The sequence below is a fragment of the Egretta garzetta genome, unplaced genomic scaffold (assembly GCF_000687185.1).
Source record: "Egretta garzetta isolate BGI_Z169 unplaced genomic scaffold, ASM68718v1 scaffold342, whole genome shotgun sequence".
NCBI classification, from domain to species: Eukaryota; Metazoa; Chordata; class Aves; order Pelecaniformes; family Ardeidae; genus Egretta; species Egretta garzetta.
Genome location: NW_009258887.1, coordinates 631290 through 650529, shown reverse-complemented (window position 1 = coordinate 650529; position 19240 = coordinate 631290). Strand labels below are relative to the sequence as shown.

Sequence of the window (19240 nt, the reverse complement as noted above, 5' to 3'; positions counted from 1 at the left end):
CCTTAATACACTTGTTCTTAAATAACAAGCAAAGATTTTAGAAATACTGTAGTTTTTGGTGAAGTAAAAGAAGAACACGTAAACAGAAGTAGAAAATCTCTCAGTCATGTTTGCCAAATTACTTTATTTATATTATGTCCACAGATGAAACTAGGTCCCAGAAAAGAGACACTGCATCAGACATTATTACTTATACTCGAGCTGCCAAGGAAAAATGTTGCCAGTAGCCTACAGTAATATTTGGACCAAAAATACATGGATGTGCAGCTTTCAGCATTTTGTATGATGTAGAGTGCAGCTTCTATCACAGGTCCTCTGTTTCTGGAACAGTGTTGGAATCCGAAGGCTGAATGAACACTACAGGAATATTCTCGGATGTCCATCCTTTAGGAGTCCTATTGAAGGATCTTCTGGTAGCAAGAGGGTTTGCAAGGATCATGAATCTGGGATCATTTAGCATCAGTAGATTAAAATCTGGTACCTTGAATTTAACCAGCTTTGATGCTCTCTCAAAACCACCAAAGGGAGTGGCAACTCTGTAGATATTAGAGAAATAAAAGTAAAATACGATTTTAAAAATACCTGTTTTCTTTTCCTCCCAGGAACTGAAAAGAACAGAAGCTATTTTAATGACACAAATTTGGTACAATTTCTTGTTTACATTTTTGAGCTTTTGGGAAAAGTATTCTGATTGTTTTTCTGGCAAAATCTCTTCAAGATCTGTTTTATTTTCCCTTAGATAAAGGCTACAGCCTTCTTCAAGATTCCAATGGATAGAAAAGCTGAGGGAAAAGATGTTGCAAGAAAACCTTGTCATTGGTGAGTCACAGTTACTAAACTTCTTTCATTGGATAAGTTGTTAAACCTGAAAACATAGTTCAGCACATTCTCTCTAGCAGGTTTAGGAAGTTCTCACCCCATTTTCTCCTGTCCCCAGTTGCTTGTTCCTCCCACTACACTATATTTCAGCACCATATTGTTGTACCAGTTAGAATGTATGTGGGTTGTGCTATAAACTTAGGTCACTTCTGGGTTAAACAAAGACCCTTCAAACAAAAGAGCATTTTAAAATCCAAATTATTTCAGCAATCTGGTTTATATAATTGTGCTCAAACAATTGTAGCAATACAAGTGAGGAGGCAGTAAGCATAATGTGAAGCAAAAAGGAACAGCCAAAGACAACAGGCTCTGGAAAGGAGGGGAATGGGTGAGGACTTATTAGACCAGCTATGTTTCTGAAGAAAATGTTTATGTAACTAAACCTTGAAACACTGACTCAAATTGGCCCCTAGTCTTCAGCCAGCATTTTTCATGTTATTTAAATGTGAGTGTTCCCTCAGGTGATAACTCTGAGAAACTAAAAGATAAGAAATACTAAACAGGAACTGATGGTTACATACATTTGCAAATATTTTAAAACCAACAGTATTTCCAAATACCTCCCATGATTCTTCTATTTTAGGCTGAAAAAAACCCTGGAGTTTTTCTGTCACTTTTTCCAGACTCCTTTGTATAAGCAAATGTGACCAAACAGACTATTATACATGCTTTGCATTTTCATCAGCTGCATAACTTTGTTGAGATATATTCTGGCCAGTTAAGAGAGTCAGATTTTTAAGCCACACATGAGCACCTGATTTCTGCAAAGCTAGATATGTAGTGGCATGCAAAAAATGAATTTTTGTTGAAATGGAATTTTACCAGCCTTGGTAGGTTTTGTGTGTTTGATACAAAACAACAGATCTGCTGGTATCTATTTCCAGTGGCTCCAGGTACTATAGCAGAAGCCCAGAGAAATTAATACCAACAGAAACAAAAAGAGAACATTTGAAGATCTGACTAGGTTGTTCAGCAACACTAGGGATCAGTCTTTTAAGATGCAAAAAAATCATGAAAGTCCTGGGTGTGCACACTTACTAAAAGAAGAGCACTGCATTGGATTAAGCTCTAAAACTGTTTCTCAAGTGAAGATAAGACAAGATTTTGCAGCAGCAGCTAGTCCAGGTATTAAACTCTCTTGAGGTCAAAGGAAATTCTTTATACAAAGTGCCAGTGGTATCAAGCTTTTCTTGTGAAACTGTCATCTAGGTCACAATGTCAAATTGGATACCGTGTGATACTGATTAAAAATAATTGCTTGGTAATTGGCACAGAGTGAATGTAGTGATCTACATCTTACAGGGTAATAAAGACTGTTTTAATTGCTACTCTAATTAGGATACACATTCTCACATTGTTGTAATATTTAATTCGCAACAATAGGTAAATTAAAGGGATAATCAATATGAACAGAACAATAATAGCTGTATAAAATGCAAAACAATGCTATAGTGTAAAACTTCCTCTTTGTAGTATTTTTGAGATTTTAAAATACATCATCGTTCTGTAGGTAATAGAAACAAGAGGGCGTTCTGTGGAAATTCAAGTATCTTTTTGGGGGGAAAAAAACCCCATGTAGTTACTACACAAAGTCTGTTCTCAGAATTATGCATTCTGGCATGCTAGGCAGAAGCACATGATGATTGACATAAAGGAGAGTACAGTAATTGGCTAATAGATGTTAATTTTCCTTTACAACAGCAGTATATTTTTGTGAGCAATAACTTGTCTGACAACATGGTGTTGTAATGACCTGTGTTGTGTCCACGTCAACTGTATCACTTGAGCTCTGATTCATTGTCTAGAAGCCTAAAACTCATGTCTAAAAAAATTCCGGCAGTCATTGCTCATAATGAGGGTGGAAATGCTGGTTCAGAGCCATAGGAAGTTGCACCAGGAAGTGTAAGAACTGATTAATATTCACTTTGCATATTCCTAAAAAGTAAGCGCATGATTTAACAATAGCAGGCACAACCACATTTATTTTTAGCTGTTGTTTTAGCAGGGCTTCTTTTTTTCTTTTTTTCCTGCTGTTTTTCTTACTGAGCATTATGTTGTCTCAACATACGAGACTACTTGTAGTTGGTTATTTGGGAAAGTCCAAAGAAATGCTTTAACTGTACTGGACTGGCACCTTCAGTTAGATAATTACAGAAAATGAGTTTCACATTTTAAAATGGGACTGTTGTTCTTAGAACATTCTGCTTAATGTTAATTCTGTGCAAAAAGGAGACATAGGAGCAAAGAACCTGACCCTGTGAAATGCTCAGAGTTTCACTGTAGCTTAGTGCAAAAGCTTATGCCAATTTCACAGAGGTATTTAGGTGCTAAGGACCTGGCTAAGCACCCAGCTTCTACTAATCTCACATCACTTCAAATTAGCACCCAAAATTCCTGTGAGGCTGTGGATCTCAGTGTTTTTACAATAGAGTTCAGAATCCATTAATCAATAAAAACAGAGCCCAGTCCAGATGGACTGGATTCCTATAGTGTTTTTGAAACAGTAGTCTTTGGGAATTGAGAAAGCTGAGCAAGAATTTATCTGGTAGGAGAGGCAGAACTAGTCAGACTTGCTTGTCTTATGTGAGTAGGATGTAGTGCTTTGTATGTTACTCATAACCCTACCTTTGACATTTTATCCAGCTCCAAGAAAGCAGATGGAATAAAGGTACTAATTTAACTAGTATTACAAATTCCTGAACAAATGTAGATTCATGCTGTCTTTCCCACAGAAGATTACTGGGTGCTTCCAGACTGGTAAAGGAGGCGAGAAGATTTTTCACCATTTAAATAGTTCTTCAATCCTAATAGGAATTAATCTCCAAAAGAAATAAGATGGCATGGCTCTGTTCTGCAGCATTTCTCTGCTAGCACAGATTACATGTTAATCCAGAAGGAGGAAGTGTAGCCTGGTCTGAACAGTCTATTAAGAGTTCCTCAGAACTCAGTTTCTCTCATCATGCACGGTCTAGTGCGATGTGCTATTAAACCATTCCTGGCTGTCTCATGGAAAGCCCTGCCTTAGAAGGCAAATATGCTTGACATTTTCTGCCACTGCTTCTTCCTTCATTGACCTGCCAGCATTGCAAGATCCCTGCAGCATCAAATGAGTACTAGACCCCAACTAATACCTCTATGAATTCCTTAGTTCTGATGGTGCTGCTATTATAAAAATTGCACTGCTACAGGGTCTGGAGTTGCCTCTTCGTTGCTGGCTGTGGAAAAAAAAAATCTGAACATTTAGTACTGAATATACTTTTAAACCATGCATGTGTGTGTCTGTTCTAACACATTGGAGGTCCCTAGCTAAAGTTGTGCTGCTTTTACAGTTTGTTGTGTAACAAGGAAAACTAAAAGGAACCTGAATATGGCCTGTAAAGTCTGAGTGCCATTTTAACAGATACCACTGAATGAGCTGCTAAGAGTCTCAGGCCTGATTCCCTTGGGAGTCCTATGCATCACGCTTACTGTTAACCACACCCCCTCCTGACTAATGATGACTGTACCAGTGTTGTGCAGGAGAACAAACATAATGGCACTTTACTGAATGATGAAGCATGATAGAAAGCTTTGATTGATACCCTCACTGATAACAAAATGGTGCCATTATATTGCACTTGAATTGTTTAATACAGTATCATTTGCTTTCTCTCCAAGACTGCAATTACAGAAGTCAAGGATGCTGTGACCTAGATGCACAGAATGACTTAGTAGGATCTATACACAGAAGTCCAAAGAGATGTCTCACCTTATGCACAAAGCCCATAGGCTGCTAAATTCTGGAGATGCCTAATGTTTTCCTTATATAAATGCTCAGATCTGCCTTTATCTTAGCTATACTGGCAGCTGCGCCTCTCTTACACCAAAGCTCATCTGCGATTAATAATCTTTTGCCTAAATTCCATGCTTGAAAACACACATAATATGCTACTGCAGCAAGCTTTGAGCAAGATGGCACTTTCACACAAAATCCATGGCTGTTAGTGTTGAACCCCTGTGTCGAGTGATAGTATGTCTTTGACCAGAGTTGTTCTGCAAGAGATTTGGATTTTGTTCAGTCTGAGGATGTCTCTTCATAAGAGTAGATCTAACTGCTCACGTAGATTATTCCAGCAATTAGATGGAGTAGGTAGGACTCTTAGCCTAGACATCAGGACACACAGCTAACAGCAGGGCAGTGTAGGTCCTGTTTTCTGCTCCTAAATCTGTTTAATTTACTGTAAGCAGTAATTAAAAATGTGCATTGAAAGATCTGGGAATTCAGATGTAGGCCCAGGTTTCTCTTTTCCCAAGTGAGTTTCTTAATTGTTCAGCTAGAGAAAGATGTTTACTCCCTTTAGCCCAGATAGGTTTATTATTTTCCGTACTACAGTTCTTAAGAAGGGAAGTGAAGAGTGTTCCCACCTCTTCCATGGAAGAACCAGAAACAAGATTGTTACACCCTTCCTCAGGGTTTAACATCCCTGTAGAAATAAATCCAGGCTGGCCATATTCTAGGAAAATGCTCTTTGCAAAGAAATGAACCTTCTTGTCTATACAAACTTTAAAAGAATACATGACCCCTGCTCTGTTTTTGGAAAGGAAGACCTTAATCTAGCCCTGACCTGAAGATAGGCAGACAGATTTAGGTGCTGATGGCCTTAGCAAAGAGAAATTTAAGTCACAGTTAGCACTCTGTAATGTTTTGCTGTTGGTTAGCTTGGCATGCAGTGTGCTGTCTGTTTTGAATCCCATAGTCAGACACCCCACTCTTGTGCATTTTTAGGAGTGTAGACACCTAAGTCATGGCTGTAAAATCCTCTCCAAGAGGCTAGTACCTTGAATTTCAATTTTGCAAATTCTCAGTTTCTTTTTGGATCTACTCCTCCTTGCTAGAAAACATCTGAGTGTACTGTATGTAACAGCTTTTCTAGGTCTATCAGGCATCCTTTTTTCTTCTGGATGTGGATATTTTCCATGAGAAGGACAGTTATGGTGGATTATATTTGTATGCCTTATGTTTTGCATTTACCAACGTCACAGTAAGGATCTGGGTTTATGTGCCAGGCTTTAGGTTTTTATGGCAGTTACAAGGGAGAATATTGACCTTTCCCTTAAATGAATGCACGTATGCTAAAGAAATTTGGACTGTGGTGAGTCATAGTTCTCCTATGTTGTACATAGAGAAAATCCTCAGAAAGAAATCCAAATGGTTTGTGTTATGAAGAGGACAACTAACAGAATATGGGACCACAGAGCAGCTAAAAATCCACAAAGCAGCCAGCAGATACCATCTCAAGACACATAAACCTATTAATGGGGCCTCTGTGCCCTGTCTGATCCTGCCTTTCACAGTAACGACTTGGATGCTGGATTCAGAATCTCTCTTGTGAGAGGGAGAACTGATTCTGTCTCTATTCCATGTATATGTATAATTTTTGGTGTATTTTTGTTGGGCTTTTTTTTCCCCCAGTTATAGTAACCATAGTACATAAACTGTGCTGTTACTGTTCCAATGTTAGCAGCTGTGGCACATCTCTGACTTGTATTTGCTATTTTGTCTGCTGAGAAGAGTATGCCACAGAGACTTAATTATTAACATGGCAATGTATATTGCTGTTAGATTTAGTGTAGTGTCTGCAGTGCCAATTTTGTTGTTGTGTTGTGTAATTTTTTAGTCCTTGCACTTGTAGTTGGGGCCCACCTCAGGCAGGAACACAAGTGATGCTTGTGGTATTTTTCTCAGTTTTTATTGCCATGAGCCATTTTCTTTTTCAAAAGATTGCTGTCTGGTATTTTGAAGAAGGGTTTTGGTTTGCCTCAGCTGCCTGGAAGTCAGCAGGTGTTATTTAGGGAAAAATTGTCCATAACTTCAATGAATAAAGATAGTGTGAATGGTATGAATGAAAGCAAAAGACATAAGTAAGAATGTGTTTTAAAACTTTCAAAATAGTTCAAACCCCAATATTATCCTTAAATCTAGAAGTTCTGCTGAAAGCCTTAGTGTACTCATTACTATCTGATAACTTCACTCTCAGATCCAGCGCTATTTTAAATATTTACGTCTGCTTTTAATGCTTTATCTGTTAATTTGTTACTGAAGGTTGTCGGATATACAAAATGTTAAATGCAACAAAATATGCAATCTGCGAACTATTTGGTGTGAGGGATTGGTTGAGGGATGAAGTTCATTGTACTATCATTGCCTAAAAACAAGCCATGTGAGTTGTATTAAAAAAAAAGTGTCGTTTGCATTACGCAGCTCACAAACAAAGTTTTGCCTGGGAGTTTCCCTGATAGATCTTAAGATCCCATACCAACTGAAAACAACAACAGAAATACTGAAAGGAGTTTGAAGCATTGCTATAACCAGTGTTTCCCATTTGTTGAGTACACTGGATTCTGATTCTTTCCTTCTTTCTTTCAGTATTTTCACCAATTCATCTTACATTCCTGGTTCTACAATTTAATTTTGGGTCCATGCTTTAGAAACTACTTTCCTCCTTAATGCTTGTTTGCCACTTTTAATCTGTGTGCATGTTTATGTTTATGCATATACTTGCATACACATGGTAGGGTTTTTTTACAGCTGGTGGAAATGTTTCATTTCACAGTAATTTTTCTTGGCACTGTAAATTTCAGTGTCCATTCACAATTACCTGTTAAAGCTCCTGTAGTCAGGCAGTTCTGGCTTTGCTTCAGGTTTAAAAAGTTTAGGATATAAAGCTTCCAGCAGCTCTGGATCATCCCTAATGGCTTCTATCCAGGGAGACTGATAATACTTTGGCACAGAAGTAGTGTTGAACTTTTCAGGAGGAATTTCTTTCAGTGGTCCAGAATATCCTGCAAGGTGATCAAGGCAAAACCATTATAATAATACTTCGTGTTTTCTGCTTCCTTACTACCATCCTATGTAACTAGGAGGGAACATGCTATCATTTCACAGTTAGGTAAAATGAACAATTGGATCAAGTCACCTGGCCAAAGCTACACAGAAATAGAAGCTGGCAGGGGGAATTTGTTGCCTTTTAGATGACTGCTCCGAAGTATTCCTCTTTTGAGGCTAAGTTTATTTTAGTTTATATAATCTTTTTCTATCATTATAAGCATTTGTTTGAAACCAGGATATGGCTACACAGACAATGGGCTGAATTAACAAAAAGATTTTTAAAACAACCTTTTGGTTAAAACTAAGATAATTCCATAGTCTTTGGTTGCAATTTTCCGAAAGTATTAAAATGAGTTAGGATCACAGTCATTATAGTGGAGTTTTTGTCTTTGCCTCTGCCTTAGATGCTTTAAAATGTCCTACCTACTTTGTTCTCTGGTCCTTTTCATCATCTGAAAAAGTGAAGAATCAGTTGTTTTCTCTGCATAATCATCTGAGGATCAGGCTCTGATCAGAATTTTACTAAATAAATAAATTCCATATTCAGTTTGATTTCTTCTAAAGTAGAGTGCAATATGGCAGGAATAAATGAAGGGGAGGAAAGGAAGCCAGGCTTTAATGTGCAATTTGAAGAATTAAAACTAGCAAGGGATTATTCAATTATACGAGTTATTTATTTGAAAAACAAGTGAAATTTATTCTACCCTTTTACCCTCCCAGTACATCTAGCTCTTTAAATTGATGCTGTCTTCTTTTAAAAGCTTAAAAAACCCCTGTGGTTTAATATCTACTCCTTTTCTAGACTTTTTTGCCTAAAGAAGGCTTGAAGATTTCTATCATGTCTTAGCAATGGAAATTACCTCTGTTTGCATTGTATTTGACCAGTGGATGCAGAGAGTCTTAACAGTCGCTAACAGAGTAGCATTGACCTAGTTTACATAGACTGGAAAAGGTCTGCACAAAACATGCATTGAGCAATTCTGAACAAAGAATGAATTTGTAAAAACCACAGTCTGCTCATGGATAATTCATAAACAGGAAGAAGGGCTGTATCACTGAATAAATTAATCAAAACAAATTAGCCTTCTCTAGTCTTTAAAGAATACAAAATAAGGCCTTCTTGTAGCTCACTGCTTTAAATAAAGACAACTGTACCCTCACAGTTAAGGACTTAAAGAACAGTTTATGCAACCAGAGGCAAATTCCTTTTTAAGCAACTCCTCTGTAAAGGTTTCTAGCAAAACTTACAGTGACTTCAGATTTACATTTACCGGTAATTAAACTACAATGGATAACTTTCAGACTGTTGAGCAGTGTGTTGCACATTAGAAACAAAGGTTTGGCAAAGAAAAATCAGTATGTTAATCTGGTTTTAAATCTGAGGATTTGTTTCTCAATGTTTGTAAGACCAGTAAATATAGGAGCAATCTCTCTTGATGTTAACGTATGTTTTCAGTTTGGGGAGAATTAGTACAAAAGGCATATCAAATCCTTAAAAACGAACAGAAGCAACTGAAGAGCACCACTTTACATTTCTGTGGGAGATTCTGTTTGGTTACCTTGCTCAAATTTAGCGATTTCTCATAGGGAGTACAGTAACAAATTCTAGTGGAAAATACTGTTTTTATAAAGAGGTCCTTCCTCTGCTGTGAAATGAGAGCTAAATATCTTTAATGTATGTAAACTCATAGATTACCTGGGGCAATGTTGTCAGGATGTGGTGGGCTCCGGGGATCAGGTGTGTTAGGAGGTGTCATTGGGGCATGCTGGGGAATTCCTTCCACGCTGAGGCCGTCCATTTTAACACTCTGTATGGGCTCTCCGCGCTGTGTTCAAACAGAAATAAGTATCACTGACAGCACAGGCAAAAAAAGCCTCTGTGATTCTCTGTTGAGGATTGGAATGATACTCCAGTTTACAGCTCAGATATGAGACCCAGGGTATGCTACCTGAAGGCATACTGTCCTGCTGTTTGGAACCCTGTTTGCTAGATAGCACTCCACAGGATTTTCTGGCTGTTAGCCAGAAGGTGAAACAGTTTCACAACTCTCTTACATTGGCTATGGAAGCAAAAATGAATAATTTTTCAGTGTTAGGAATGATATCCCAGCACAATTCTAAATGTCTGTATTTCAAATGTGAGAATGCTTTATTGAAAGGATTGGAAGTATTGTGAGCTTTGGTTAACAAGACTCCTAAAGCCTTATAGCTATCCAGCTTTGTCTGACCTTTTCCTAAGTTTGGGTTATTAATATTGGTATGCAGTCTCTGAAGAGAGTTCATCCCATCTGCTGCTTACAGCAGTCACCACAAAAATCTACCTGTGTATATGGGCTCTGTGGTTCACAGCAAAAAGTAGATCTGGTTGCTTTGGCAGGGGGCCCATAAAATGCATCCCTTGGATCGCAACATGCTAGAAGCTGTTATGTGCCACACAGAGCACCCTCGCTACCCAAAAATTCAAGAAATCTGGCAAATTTGAGCTGTTTGAATTTCAAAGCATTGATTCTTCGAAGTGCCTCTTCCCGTGTCAGTTGCAAGTTTAAACTGCATTTGTTGAATTGCCTTTGTTTGGGATTTCCTTTTCCTTTATTTGTAATAGAAATAACAACTTCAGTGCAGGTCATTTTCTGGAGATTCATGATATGCTGTCATTTTCTACCCTCCTATCGGGTCATGGGTTCTAAGGAAATATCCAAAGGCGTAATCGTTGTTGCATAAATATAGAATTAGTCTCATAAGAAGTCAGTATCTTATTTTAGCTATGACACATAGGCTAAAAGCAATTTAAATATAGACTATTTTAGAGTAAGGGTTTCTTAAAGTGGGAAAGCAAACAAATAATACTTGTTTAAACATGAAATAAAAAAAGAGGAAGGCAGTACGTTTTCTAGCCATTCTGAAGTATGCTAGAAAGATTAATTTAGGCTGGCAGAATCATAAAGATGATGAAGACACCACCAGTGGTGGCTAAATAGGCATTTAAGGGAAGGGAACAGAAACCAGAGAGGCATAATTTTTTCATGTGTCAGACTGTCATACTGGCTGTATAGCGTGTGTACTCTGTGGTTTTGTGGGAAGAAGTAGACTTGAGGGGAAATGATCTGTCAGACTTTGTAGAAAAGCATTGAAATGGATACAGAAATTCTGACAAGGTTGATGGTGTGCTCAGAATTTATCTGTGTAGCTTCTAATATTCAATAGAGGGAGAAGTTGAGGGGACAGTATTCGTACATGGGCTTCTAAATAATAGTGTTCTAACAGTTTTGGGTGTTCAGTAGAGTTATTCAGATTTTTTTATATGGTATTTCTTTTGTGCAGATTTATTTTTAAAAGGCAGATCTATCAAAACTCAAACATGATCCCTTTTGATCCCTGTGTAATTTCATTTCTGAGTGAGCAAATAAGTTTGAAATATCTGCACCATAAAAAAAGATGTAAAAATTTTTATTCTCTGACATGGCATATTAAGACATACTTTTCTTCCAGAGTAAAGTTAATTTTTCGTATGGGAAGCATAAAGGCCACAGAATTACAAATGTATTTACCTTTATAATCAACAAAGCATAAAGAAATCCTTCTTTAAGAAGGGAACAAAAATATTTCAGAGATTCCAGCTGTGATACTGGAAATATTGAACTCTTCTCCAATAGCCTCTCTGACTCTTGTAAGATCCCTCAACATTTTGGTTAGCATGGACAATGGTAAATTGCAAATGCGTCTTTTATTGTCTGCCCCCAAAGCCTCCTTATGAGATGCAACTAGAGAAGAAGTTTCCTTAGAGTAAAAAAATGGCGTTCATTTTATTGTTTGTGATTAATTTACAAATGTGTGTATATTTTCTTTAGTAAAATTTAACATAAGACTAGTAAGCCCTTTGGTGCTTTGCTGTTCTGATTAATAAATTAATTTTCCTATTTGTACCGGTACAAACTTTAGATTATATCACAATACATTGCATATAGTTACTATTTTTCTTATTCCATGTGAAGATTAAAGAATTGAGTCAAAGTCTTTCTGTGTACTCTGTAGTGATTGGATGCTAACACAATCACAGGACCACCTATGCAACGATTAGTTGTAAAAGCTTCAGGGAGAGACAATTGCTGTTCTGCAAGAAATATTTCCTAGAATAACTAACTTTTGTAGTATGTATTTCTTTTCATCTTCAAAGCAGCTGAAAAGTACTGGGGCAAATTCTGCTTCTTTAGTCTGCTTCTTTGTATCTGAAATTAGAGGGGATGCATACATGTAACTGAGAAGCAGGATTTAATAAAGTACTGGAATTAGAGGGGCTGCTTGCGTGCTGTATTAGACTGGGCATAGAATATTCAAGTTCAAATAATTAAACCTTGCAGTACATTGGAGACTTGGGTAAAATTTATGAATGTTATTGTCCCTATTTTCAGAGGTTAAGCAAAAGGTTTTAAATATTTTGCAAAGGCCACAGGTGAGACAAACACCAGATGCATTTAGTTCCTGCCTTGAGGATTCGCAGGGTATCACTAATGCTTTAACCCAGTTCCTGAAGGACTAGTTCGAAGAATAATTGTCTTTTGGTGACAAGCTGCATCCTTATTCTCCCTGTTGAGACAGGCAGGCCAGAAATGTATTGGTGCCAGTTGTGAGAATCCTTTTGCTGCCTGGGAATCATGTTGAGACCACCAACCTATTTTAATAAAAATACTTACTGGTAGCATGAAACAGACCCTTACTTCTTCCAACCTTTCGAATATCACTAACTAGTTAATTTTCACGTCAACTAGTTAATTTTCAGTAGCCAGTGAGCCAATTGTTACAGGATGAGAACTCTGATCACTGGTAACCTGAATCAGATTTCAATGAGAATTATTTGAATCTGGTATCCTTGCATATTAAATCTTTCAGATTTTTTATTTGTCTATAGGAGCTAGATAAAGTACAAATGGCTCACTTCATGTTAGCCTCATTCTAGTACAGGATTTTGCTTTTATTCTTCCTGACACTACAAATAAATCATGCACAATGTGTATCGTGAGCACCAAGGGAACCCCAAAGTAGTCTCACTGTGTTTCATTAATAAGTTATTACAAAATACTCACATTTCTTGGCTTGTTTGCTACATAATGGTAATTTTCATATGTGTATTTGTCAGATCTCCGCTGACGTCTCTTGAAGAGTCTCGCACCTCTGTTGCTGAGTGTTGACAGTTCCTCTACCATGATATCTCTGGGAGTGCTGACTTTTTTTCCGAGGTTTAAGCTGGGTGAGACTGCAATACAATGGATAAATACATACCTCTGTTTTTCTTAGATGCCTGATATTGCATACCCTACACCCAAAATCCAACAATGTGTTAATACGTACTTATCTAACACATAACATAGCTTAATTCGGTGTTAGTGAAATTAATCATTCTTCCAAAATTCTGGGGCAGAGTACTGAACACCACAAACCTGTTTTTTTGAAGATGCTAAGCAATTCAAGCTCCAAATTTACTTCAGTTGAATGGCATTTAGCTTTTTTCAAAATCAGGTCTATAACGTCCTACACACCATCTTAATAGCAGACTAGTAAAAACTGGCTTCTGCTGAAACCAGGAACAAAATCCGCCTGACCCCAGTGTTCCCCCATCAAGCCTTTAGTTAGCTTTGTGTGTCCTGCATCAAATAGATGAGCATGTAGCCCCTTTAAAACATACCCGCCAGTTTCTTATTGCTTATAAACATTTTATTTTTAATTATTCTTTAATGTTCTGCTTGCTTTTGAAATCCAGGGCATGTTTTGTACTTTAAGAAAAGTTTGCGTTAGAAAGTCTGTATTAAATAGTATTTTTTAACTATTTTTAAAGAAGCTTTCAAAATAAAGCTCAAGGTGTTTAAAATGTGAGCGCTAACAAAGAGTTACAATATGCTTCTAGGAATTGATATCTTAAGAACATTTTCTTTTTAATTCTAAGAGGAAACAGGAAACTGAATTACTAGATGCAATATTACTTTATTCACTACTTGGGAAAAATTCCTTCTTTGTCTTTAGTGACCTCCTGGGCGATTTGAAAATGAAAATGCATAAGCAGGGGAAGGGGAGATCAGTTGGGACTGTAAATGGAGAACTCTAAATACCAGAAACTCTACTGGTCATCTTTGTGGTAATGTTCTGGAAACTGGGATGCTGGTGGCAATGAGCAAGCTATTGCTTAGTGACAGCTCTCTCACTAGATGTCCTCAACCTATAGATAAAGCTTAAACCTTAGAATACAGTAACTTCAACACTGAACAAACTACTTTCTACTAATTTATTTCTGCTTAGAAGGTTTCAGGATTTAACAAATATAACAATAATTTGATAGCATAGTAAAAACAGAATTCTTAAGAAAATACTTCCTATTGCCACTTAAATATTTATTATTTTATTGATTTAAATTGTCCTCAGTTGTTCATAAACTTCAGGAAGAAAAATAGGATGATGCAGTGTGCTTTGGGGATTATATCAATGGTCTAGTATGTTTCTTTGATCCACTTATTTGAAGTCACATTCTGTTACTTCTTTAATAATAAACCACTATTTTTCACATATTCTTACGGTCTACAGGATTTAAAATAATGAACTTTGACATATATTTTAATACATTAAAATGAAAAGAAAGCAAATTATATATAAGACATTGTATCTAGCTTCCAGAGTAAGCACACAGGAAGCTCAGTTTAAAATTAATATTACAAATTAATTAACTGCAGAAGGTACTGAATGTCAGAGTCAATATTGCGTATGCAGAGTTCCATTTTGAGTAAATGGCATGTTAAACATGGCATATGTCCCCCAGTAACTTTATGTTGGAAAAACAGTGTGATTTGCTGACGTTTAGGAAAACTTGAGACGGGCATATTAAATATTTAGCTGAAGCTGTATAGACAAGAGTTTTCCATGTAGTAAATCAAACAAGTTTGTGGGCTCTGGAGTGCATCACTGTTGATCCACTTCTGTTCATACTGATTTCAATTGAATGTTTGCAATAGATTTAACTGGAGCAAGAGCAAGCTAACTGTATCGTGAGCCAGAGCATGCACTTCTGCTTTAAAAATAGTATGCGCAAAGAATCCTAACACCCTCCTGTTATTTAAGAGGTAACTACAAAACAGAGAGTTCTTAACATGGAAGAAAATGACTCAGCTTGCCCAATGTAGCCATATCAGTGACAGATAGTGGTGGGTTTTTGGCTCTGTGGTTGAGATAAGTGCACTGGTTATTGGCCTGTGGCCTGAAATTTAGACCCACAAGTCATATTTTGATTTTTGTAATTTCTCAAGATTATTTCAGGGGTACTGACTTCTGGATGTTTTTTTATTAGTAAGGAGTAAGAAATTTACCCCTCAAACCAGCAGCATTTTCACATAGAAAAAGCTTTTTTTCCTTGTACACAGAGTGGGTAGTATGTACATCCTCAGAGACTGGGGTGCCAAGGTGATTGCAGATCTCTGTCCAAACCACTCAGTATTCTTCTGGGACATGCTGGATGTTAACTATTTTGGGCCTTGTTTTTCCCTTATATATGTACTGTTCTTGTTAATGTTAACTGAATGCTCCAAGGTACTTTGTAACCCACAGTTGTGTACTATTGTGTATCCAGGCAGCATCCCAAAAACATAAGTGTGAAGTTGATTTGAATCTCTTGCCAACTAAAATCTAATCATCTGTCTAGTTTTATGATGTGTCTAGGGATTGTTTCAGTGTCAGTGCAGAAAAGGTGATGAAGAATGAGAAAAGGAGGACATTTAGAGGATGATAGAAAGAGAACATCAATGTCATAGATGAACAATTTAAATTAATACTGGAAGTTTAATTCATAGTTTAATCCTAATCTTAACCTTTTAGTTTAATTTCTTAATCTGTTCCTGCCAAGACCTTCCTGCCCTGTGCTTAAAATCATAACCAACTTTATTTAAATATGGTTTATATAGTTCCTCCTGCATTCACTGCCTAATCCCTTTTTAATCCTCCAGTTTACAATCTTCTAAATACCTTAATCTGGATTATAAATTTTAATAACAAATATCAGATAGCATATTTGTTGTAATATCAGAAATAAGATTTTTTTTAACTATATCATGAAAGACAGTTAATCACATAGCTACTGAAGAATGCATTTACAAAATAGTATGGAACTATATAGACATGAGATTTAAGTGTAATTGAAGGCTAACCTGGTGAACTCCAAAGGCTTCTTTAAACACATGTATTTACATACATATTTACCTCTACCAAGAAGCATTCAAAATGTCATGATTAGTCCAAGTCTGCCAGTGAAAAAACAAGGGGTTGGGGAGATCACTATACCTACATGCTGATTTGCTGCTACAGTCTCTTCTGAGACTGTAAGAGAGTTTACAGTTACTGTCTATTCCTGAAACATTTTATGATGTGTCGAACTTCTCCGAAACACAGTTGTGTCCCACAAGCCAACAGGAGCTGTGGAGTTTGTCGTTACTAGTCTTGCCCAGAGATTGGTAATCTTTGAGACACTCATAAAAACTTAGCTGATTTTTTTATCTTACCAACAACTGTTTCTGCTATGAATATCTTATAACAAGGAATTTGAGATTTGCTGTTTACTTGAAAGCATTATAATACAAGGGGCTGAAATAACACAGTAGGTGTGCTTTCTGTGTGTCATTCCAAGCTACTGGGGCTTGTGCTACAGAATCTTCTGTTACTGTTTACGTTTGTTAACAGTGGGGAGTTTCATAGGTCTGTGAGACTGCCTGAAACAGTACATTTACTTTTTACGTAATTAGCAGGTGCAGGACCTTCATTACTAATAGCAATGCAAAACCCAGCAAGACAGCAGTTCACCCTCCAGATGTCAGGTTAAGCTTGGTGAATTAACGATTAGGGGAAAAATAACATGTCAAAAATTAATAGAGCTGAATTTAGTAATTTAAAAAACAGATTTCTCCTTGATTTTTCCAAGAATTGTTTAGATATGGGCCCAAAGAACTGACGTATACTTCATGTGATTACAGCTTTGATTATCCTTCTGTTTTGTAACTGGTTTCACTGAGCCTGTACAGTTACATGTTTCAGACTCTTATCACACCCATTTCAGGAAAGCTTCTTTTTTTTCAACACTTAAATAGCCCAGGCATCCAAAGAAGACGCAAAAGTAGAATGTACACTTAAAGAGTTACTACTGCCTTCAGCAGCCACCTACCACAGCATATCTTGTAGGATAAGCTGTCATATCTATGTGTATGAATCTAAACTTGACAGCAAATCTGATAATACGTAAATAATAAAAAGGACAGATTAGGTGAGGCAAATGCCAAGCATCAGCACAGATTATCCAATAACTCCAGTGATTTCAAGGACTGTATGGTAGATTTATTAGTATTGGTATGAATAGTAGCAACATTTACCATATGAAATGCCTGGTCCAAACAAACATGAAAGATGAGGGGGTTTTGCCCTGAAGAGCTTATAGGCTATTTCAGGCACATACAGTATTTGAGTTTACAATACCAAAAAAAAAAAACCTGTAATAAAATCTGTAAAGGCAGACTAGCTTTCAGACTTAATGTGTGTTCAGTGGAGGATGGAAAGAGGTATTTGCTTAGGAATAGAAATTACAGAAACAGACTATAGAAATAACCAGGCACTGAAACTTGTAGTTTCTTTTTCTAAAAATCTTATATATCTTGTCCTGCTTTTCCTGCAATCACAATGGTCAGTGAATGAGTACAGAAACCATCCACAAATTCTTGAGAGCAAAAGCCCACCAGATTTTCAATACTGGAATTTAATGTTCAGCATTTTATCCTCTGTGAGTGGTATTATTTTGATAAATTCTAAATGTTGGAGATCCCTGTTTTTTAAGTGAGGCTTGTGGGGTACTTATCACTTTTAAAACATTGATCTTTTACATAGATGGTAAAAAAGGCTTCATGGAAGGGCTGGAAGGATCTCCAAAAGCAGCCAGCACATACCTAAAGAAAGCCAAGCCGATTTGTATTCCCAACTGAGTTAATTGCTGCTTCAAGTGTTACACCAGAAGCATAATTTTAAGAACCTGGTTTAGAAAATCATAGAATCATAGAATGGTTTGGGTTCCCCTAGTTCAGGTTGCTCAAAGCCCCATCAAACCTGGCCTTGAACACTTCCAGGGATGGGGCATCCACAACTTCTCTGGGCAACCTGTTCCAGTGCCTGACCACCCTCATAGTGAAGAATTTCTTCTTTATATCTAATCTAAACCTATCTTCTTGCAGTTTAAAGCCATTACCCAAACTACCTTCTCATAAGTGTCTGCATTTCATCAGTGCAATAACAGAAAAGATTTCTTCATATAAGATTAACTGGTGGCTCTGTATTAGAGAGAATTGCCAAATGCTAGTAAAATTTGTTAGTTACAAAGATAAAGTTTGAGAGGAAGGAACAGAGATATAAACATTTGTTTCAAAATTTTTTATCATTCATATAAAAAAAGCAGTGAAACAGAGCACAAAAAGAGGATACAGATCATCATGTTTCTTCAATGATAGCCTTTTAAAATGGAATGAAGTCATGTTATTAACCCCAAATAATATTCTGAAAGGCTATCCTAGCAGAATGTACATCAGCTGTTAGATTACTTCATTCCTCCACAGCAGTTGTTCATCTGAAAATAGCTTTCAAATGAAAAGAGGCAACTACAAAAGGATTAGTTACCATAGGCAGCATGATACTCCCACAAGATTATTTATGGCAAAACACCCAGAGACAAAGCTGTAAGAGAGTTAAACTCTATGATTAAAAAAAAAATATTAGGGAGGGCTAGAGGACATTGCATATACAGTAAGCTGGGTTCAGCGCTATACCATTTCTGTGTATTTCATCCATAATGGCTGACGCTTGTTGTTTCCTCTCTTTGACCATGGCAGAATGTGATAACATTGTGATTTTCTGTTACGATTTTTCCTTGCTGAAAAAAAACAACACATTTTTACATTGTTGAGCCAGCTTGTGCAATTCGGCCAGCTTTAATTTCTATTAGCCTGTTTAGAATGGCTGAATAGTGAAGTTAGTTATTTCTGCTTTAGAAATACTGCACTTCTAATTGTGCAAAATGCAATGGCAGTTCTTGCTTGCAGACAGATGCTAGGACGTGGTCTGATGGGTATAAGATTTGAAGGAGTGGACTTTGAGTTGGCTACATAAATTCTGTAGCAAAATCATCATTAGTGGTCTAGGCCTTCTCGCATCTACACATTATATTAAAAGATGTACATTAATAACATTTTAATTACATCTTGGTTTATGATTTCAGAAATGTTACATTTTGACATTTCTTAATAAAGAATTTGAGGAACTAAATGAGATGCTCTGGCATCTTTAAAGAAAGCGCATTTCTGACTACGTAAAAAAAATAAACATCTTTTTAATTGCAGAGTCAAGAGGTTACATAAATGTCTTTTATATGACAGCTTGTAGGACAGACAATGTCAAAATATTTCAGGAAACAGTACACTTACCCTACTGTTT

General features: G+C 36.8%; 1 protein-coding gene across 1 annotated transcript; it reads right to left on the bottom strand.

Annotated features, from left to right (window-relative positions):
• Positions 1-304: 304 nt before the first annotated feature.
• Positions 305-18652, bottom strand: MYOZ2 (myozenin 2). The gene is made up of 5 exons (XM_035889650.1): positions 18577-18652; positions 12829-12998; positions 9444-9573; positions 7518-7701; positions 305-536 (listed from the first exon to the last, which is right to left on the bottom strand). The coding sequence occupies exons 1-5, from the start codon at positions 18650-18652 to the stop codon at positions 305-307; spliced, it is 792 nt and encodes a 263-aa protein (XP_035745543.1).
• Between the last annotated feature and the right edge of the window lie 588 nt (positions 18653-19240).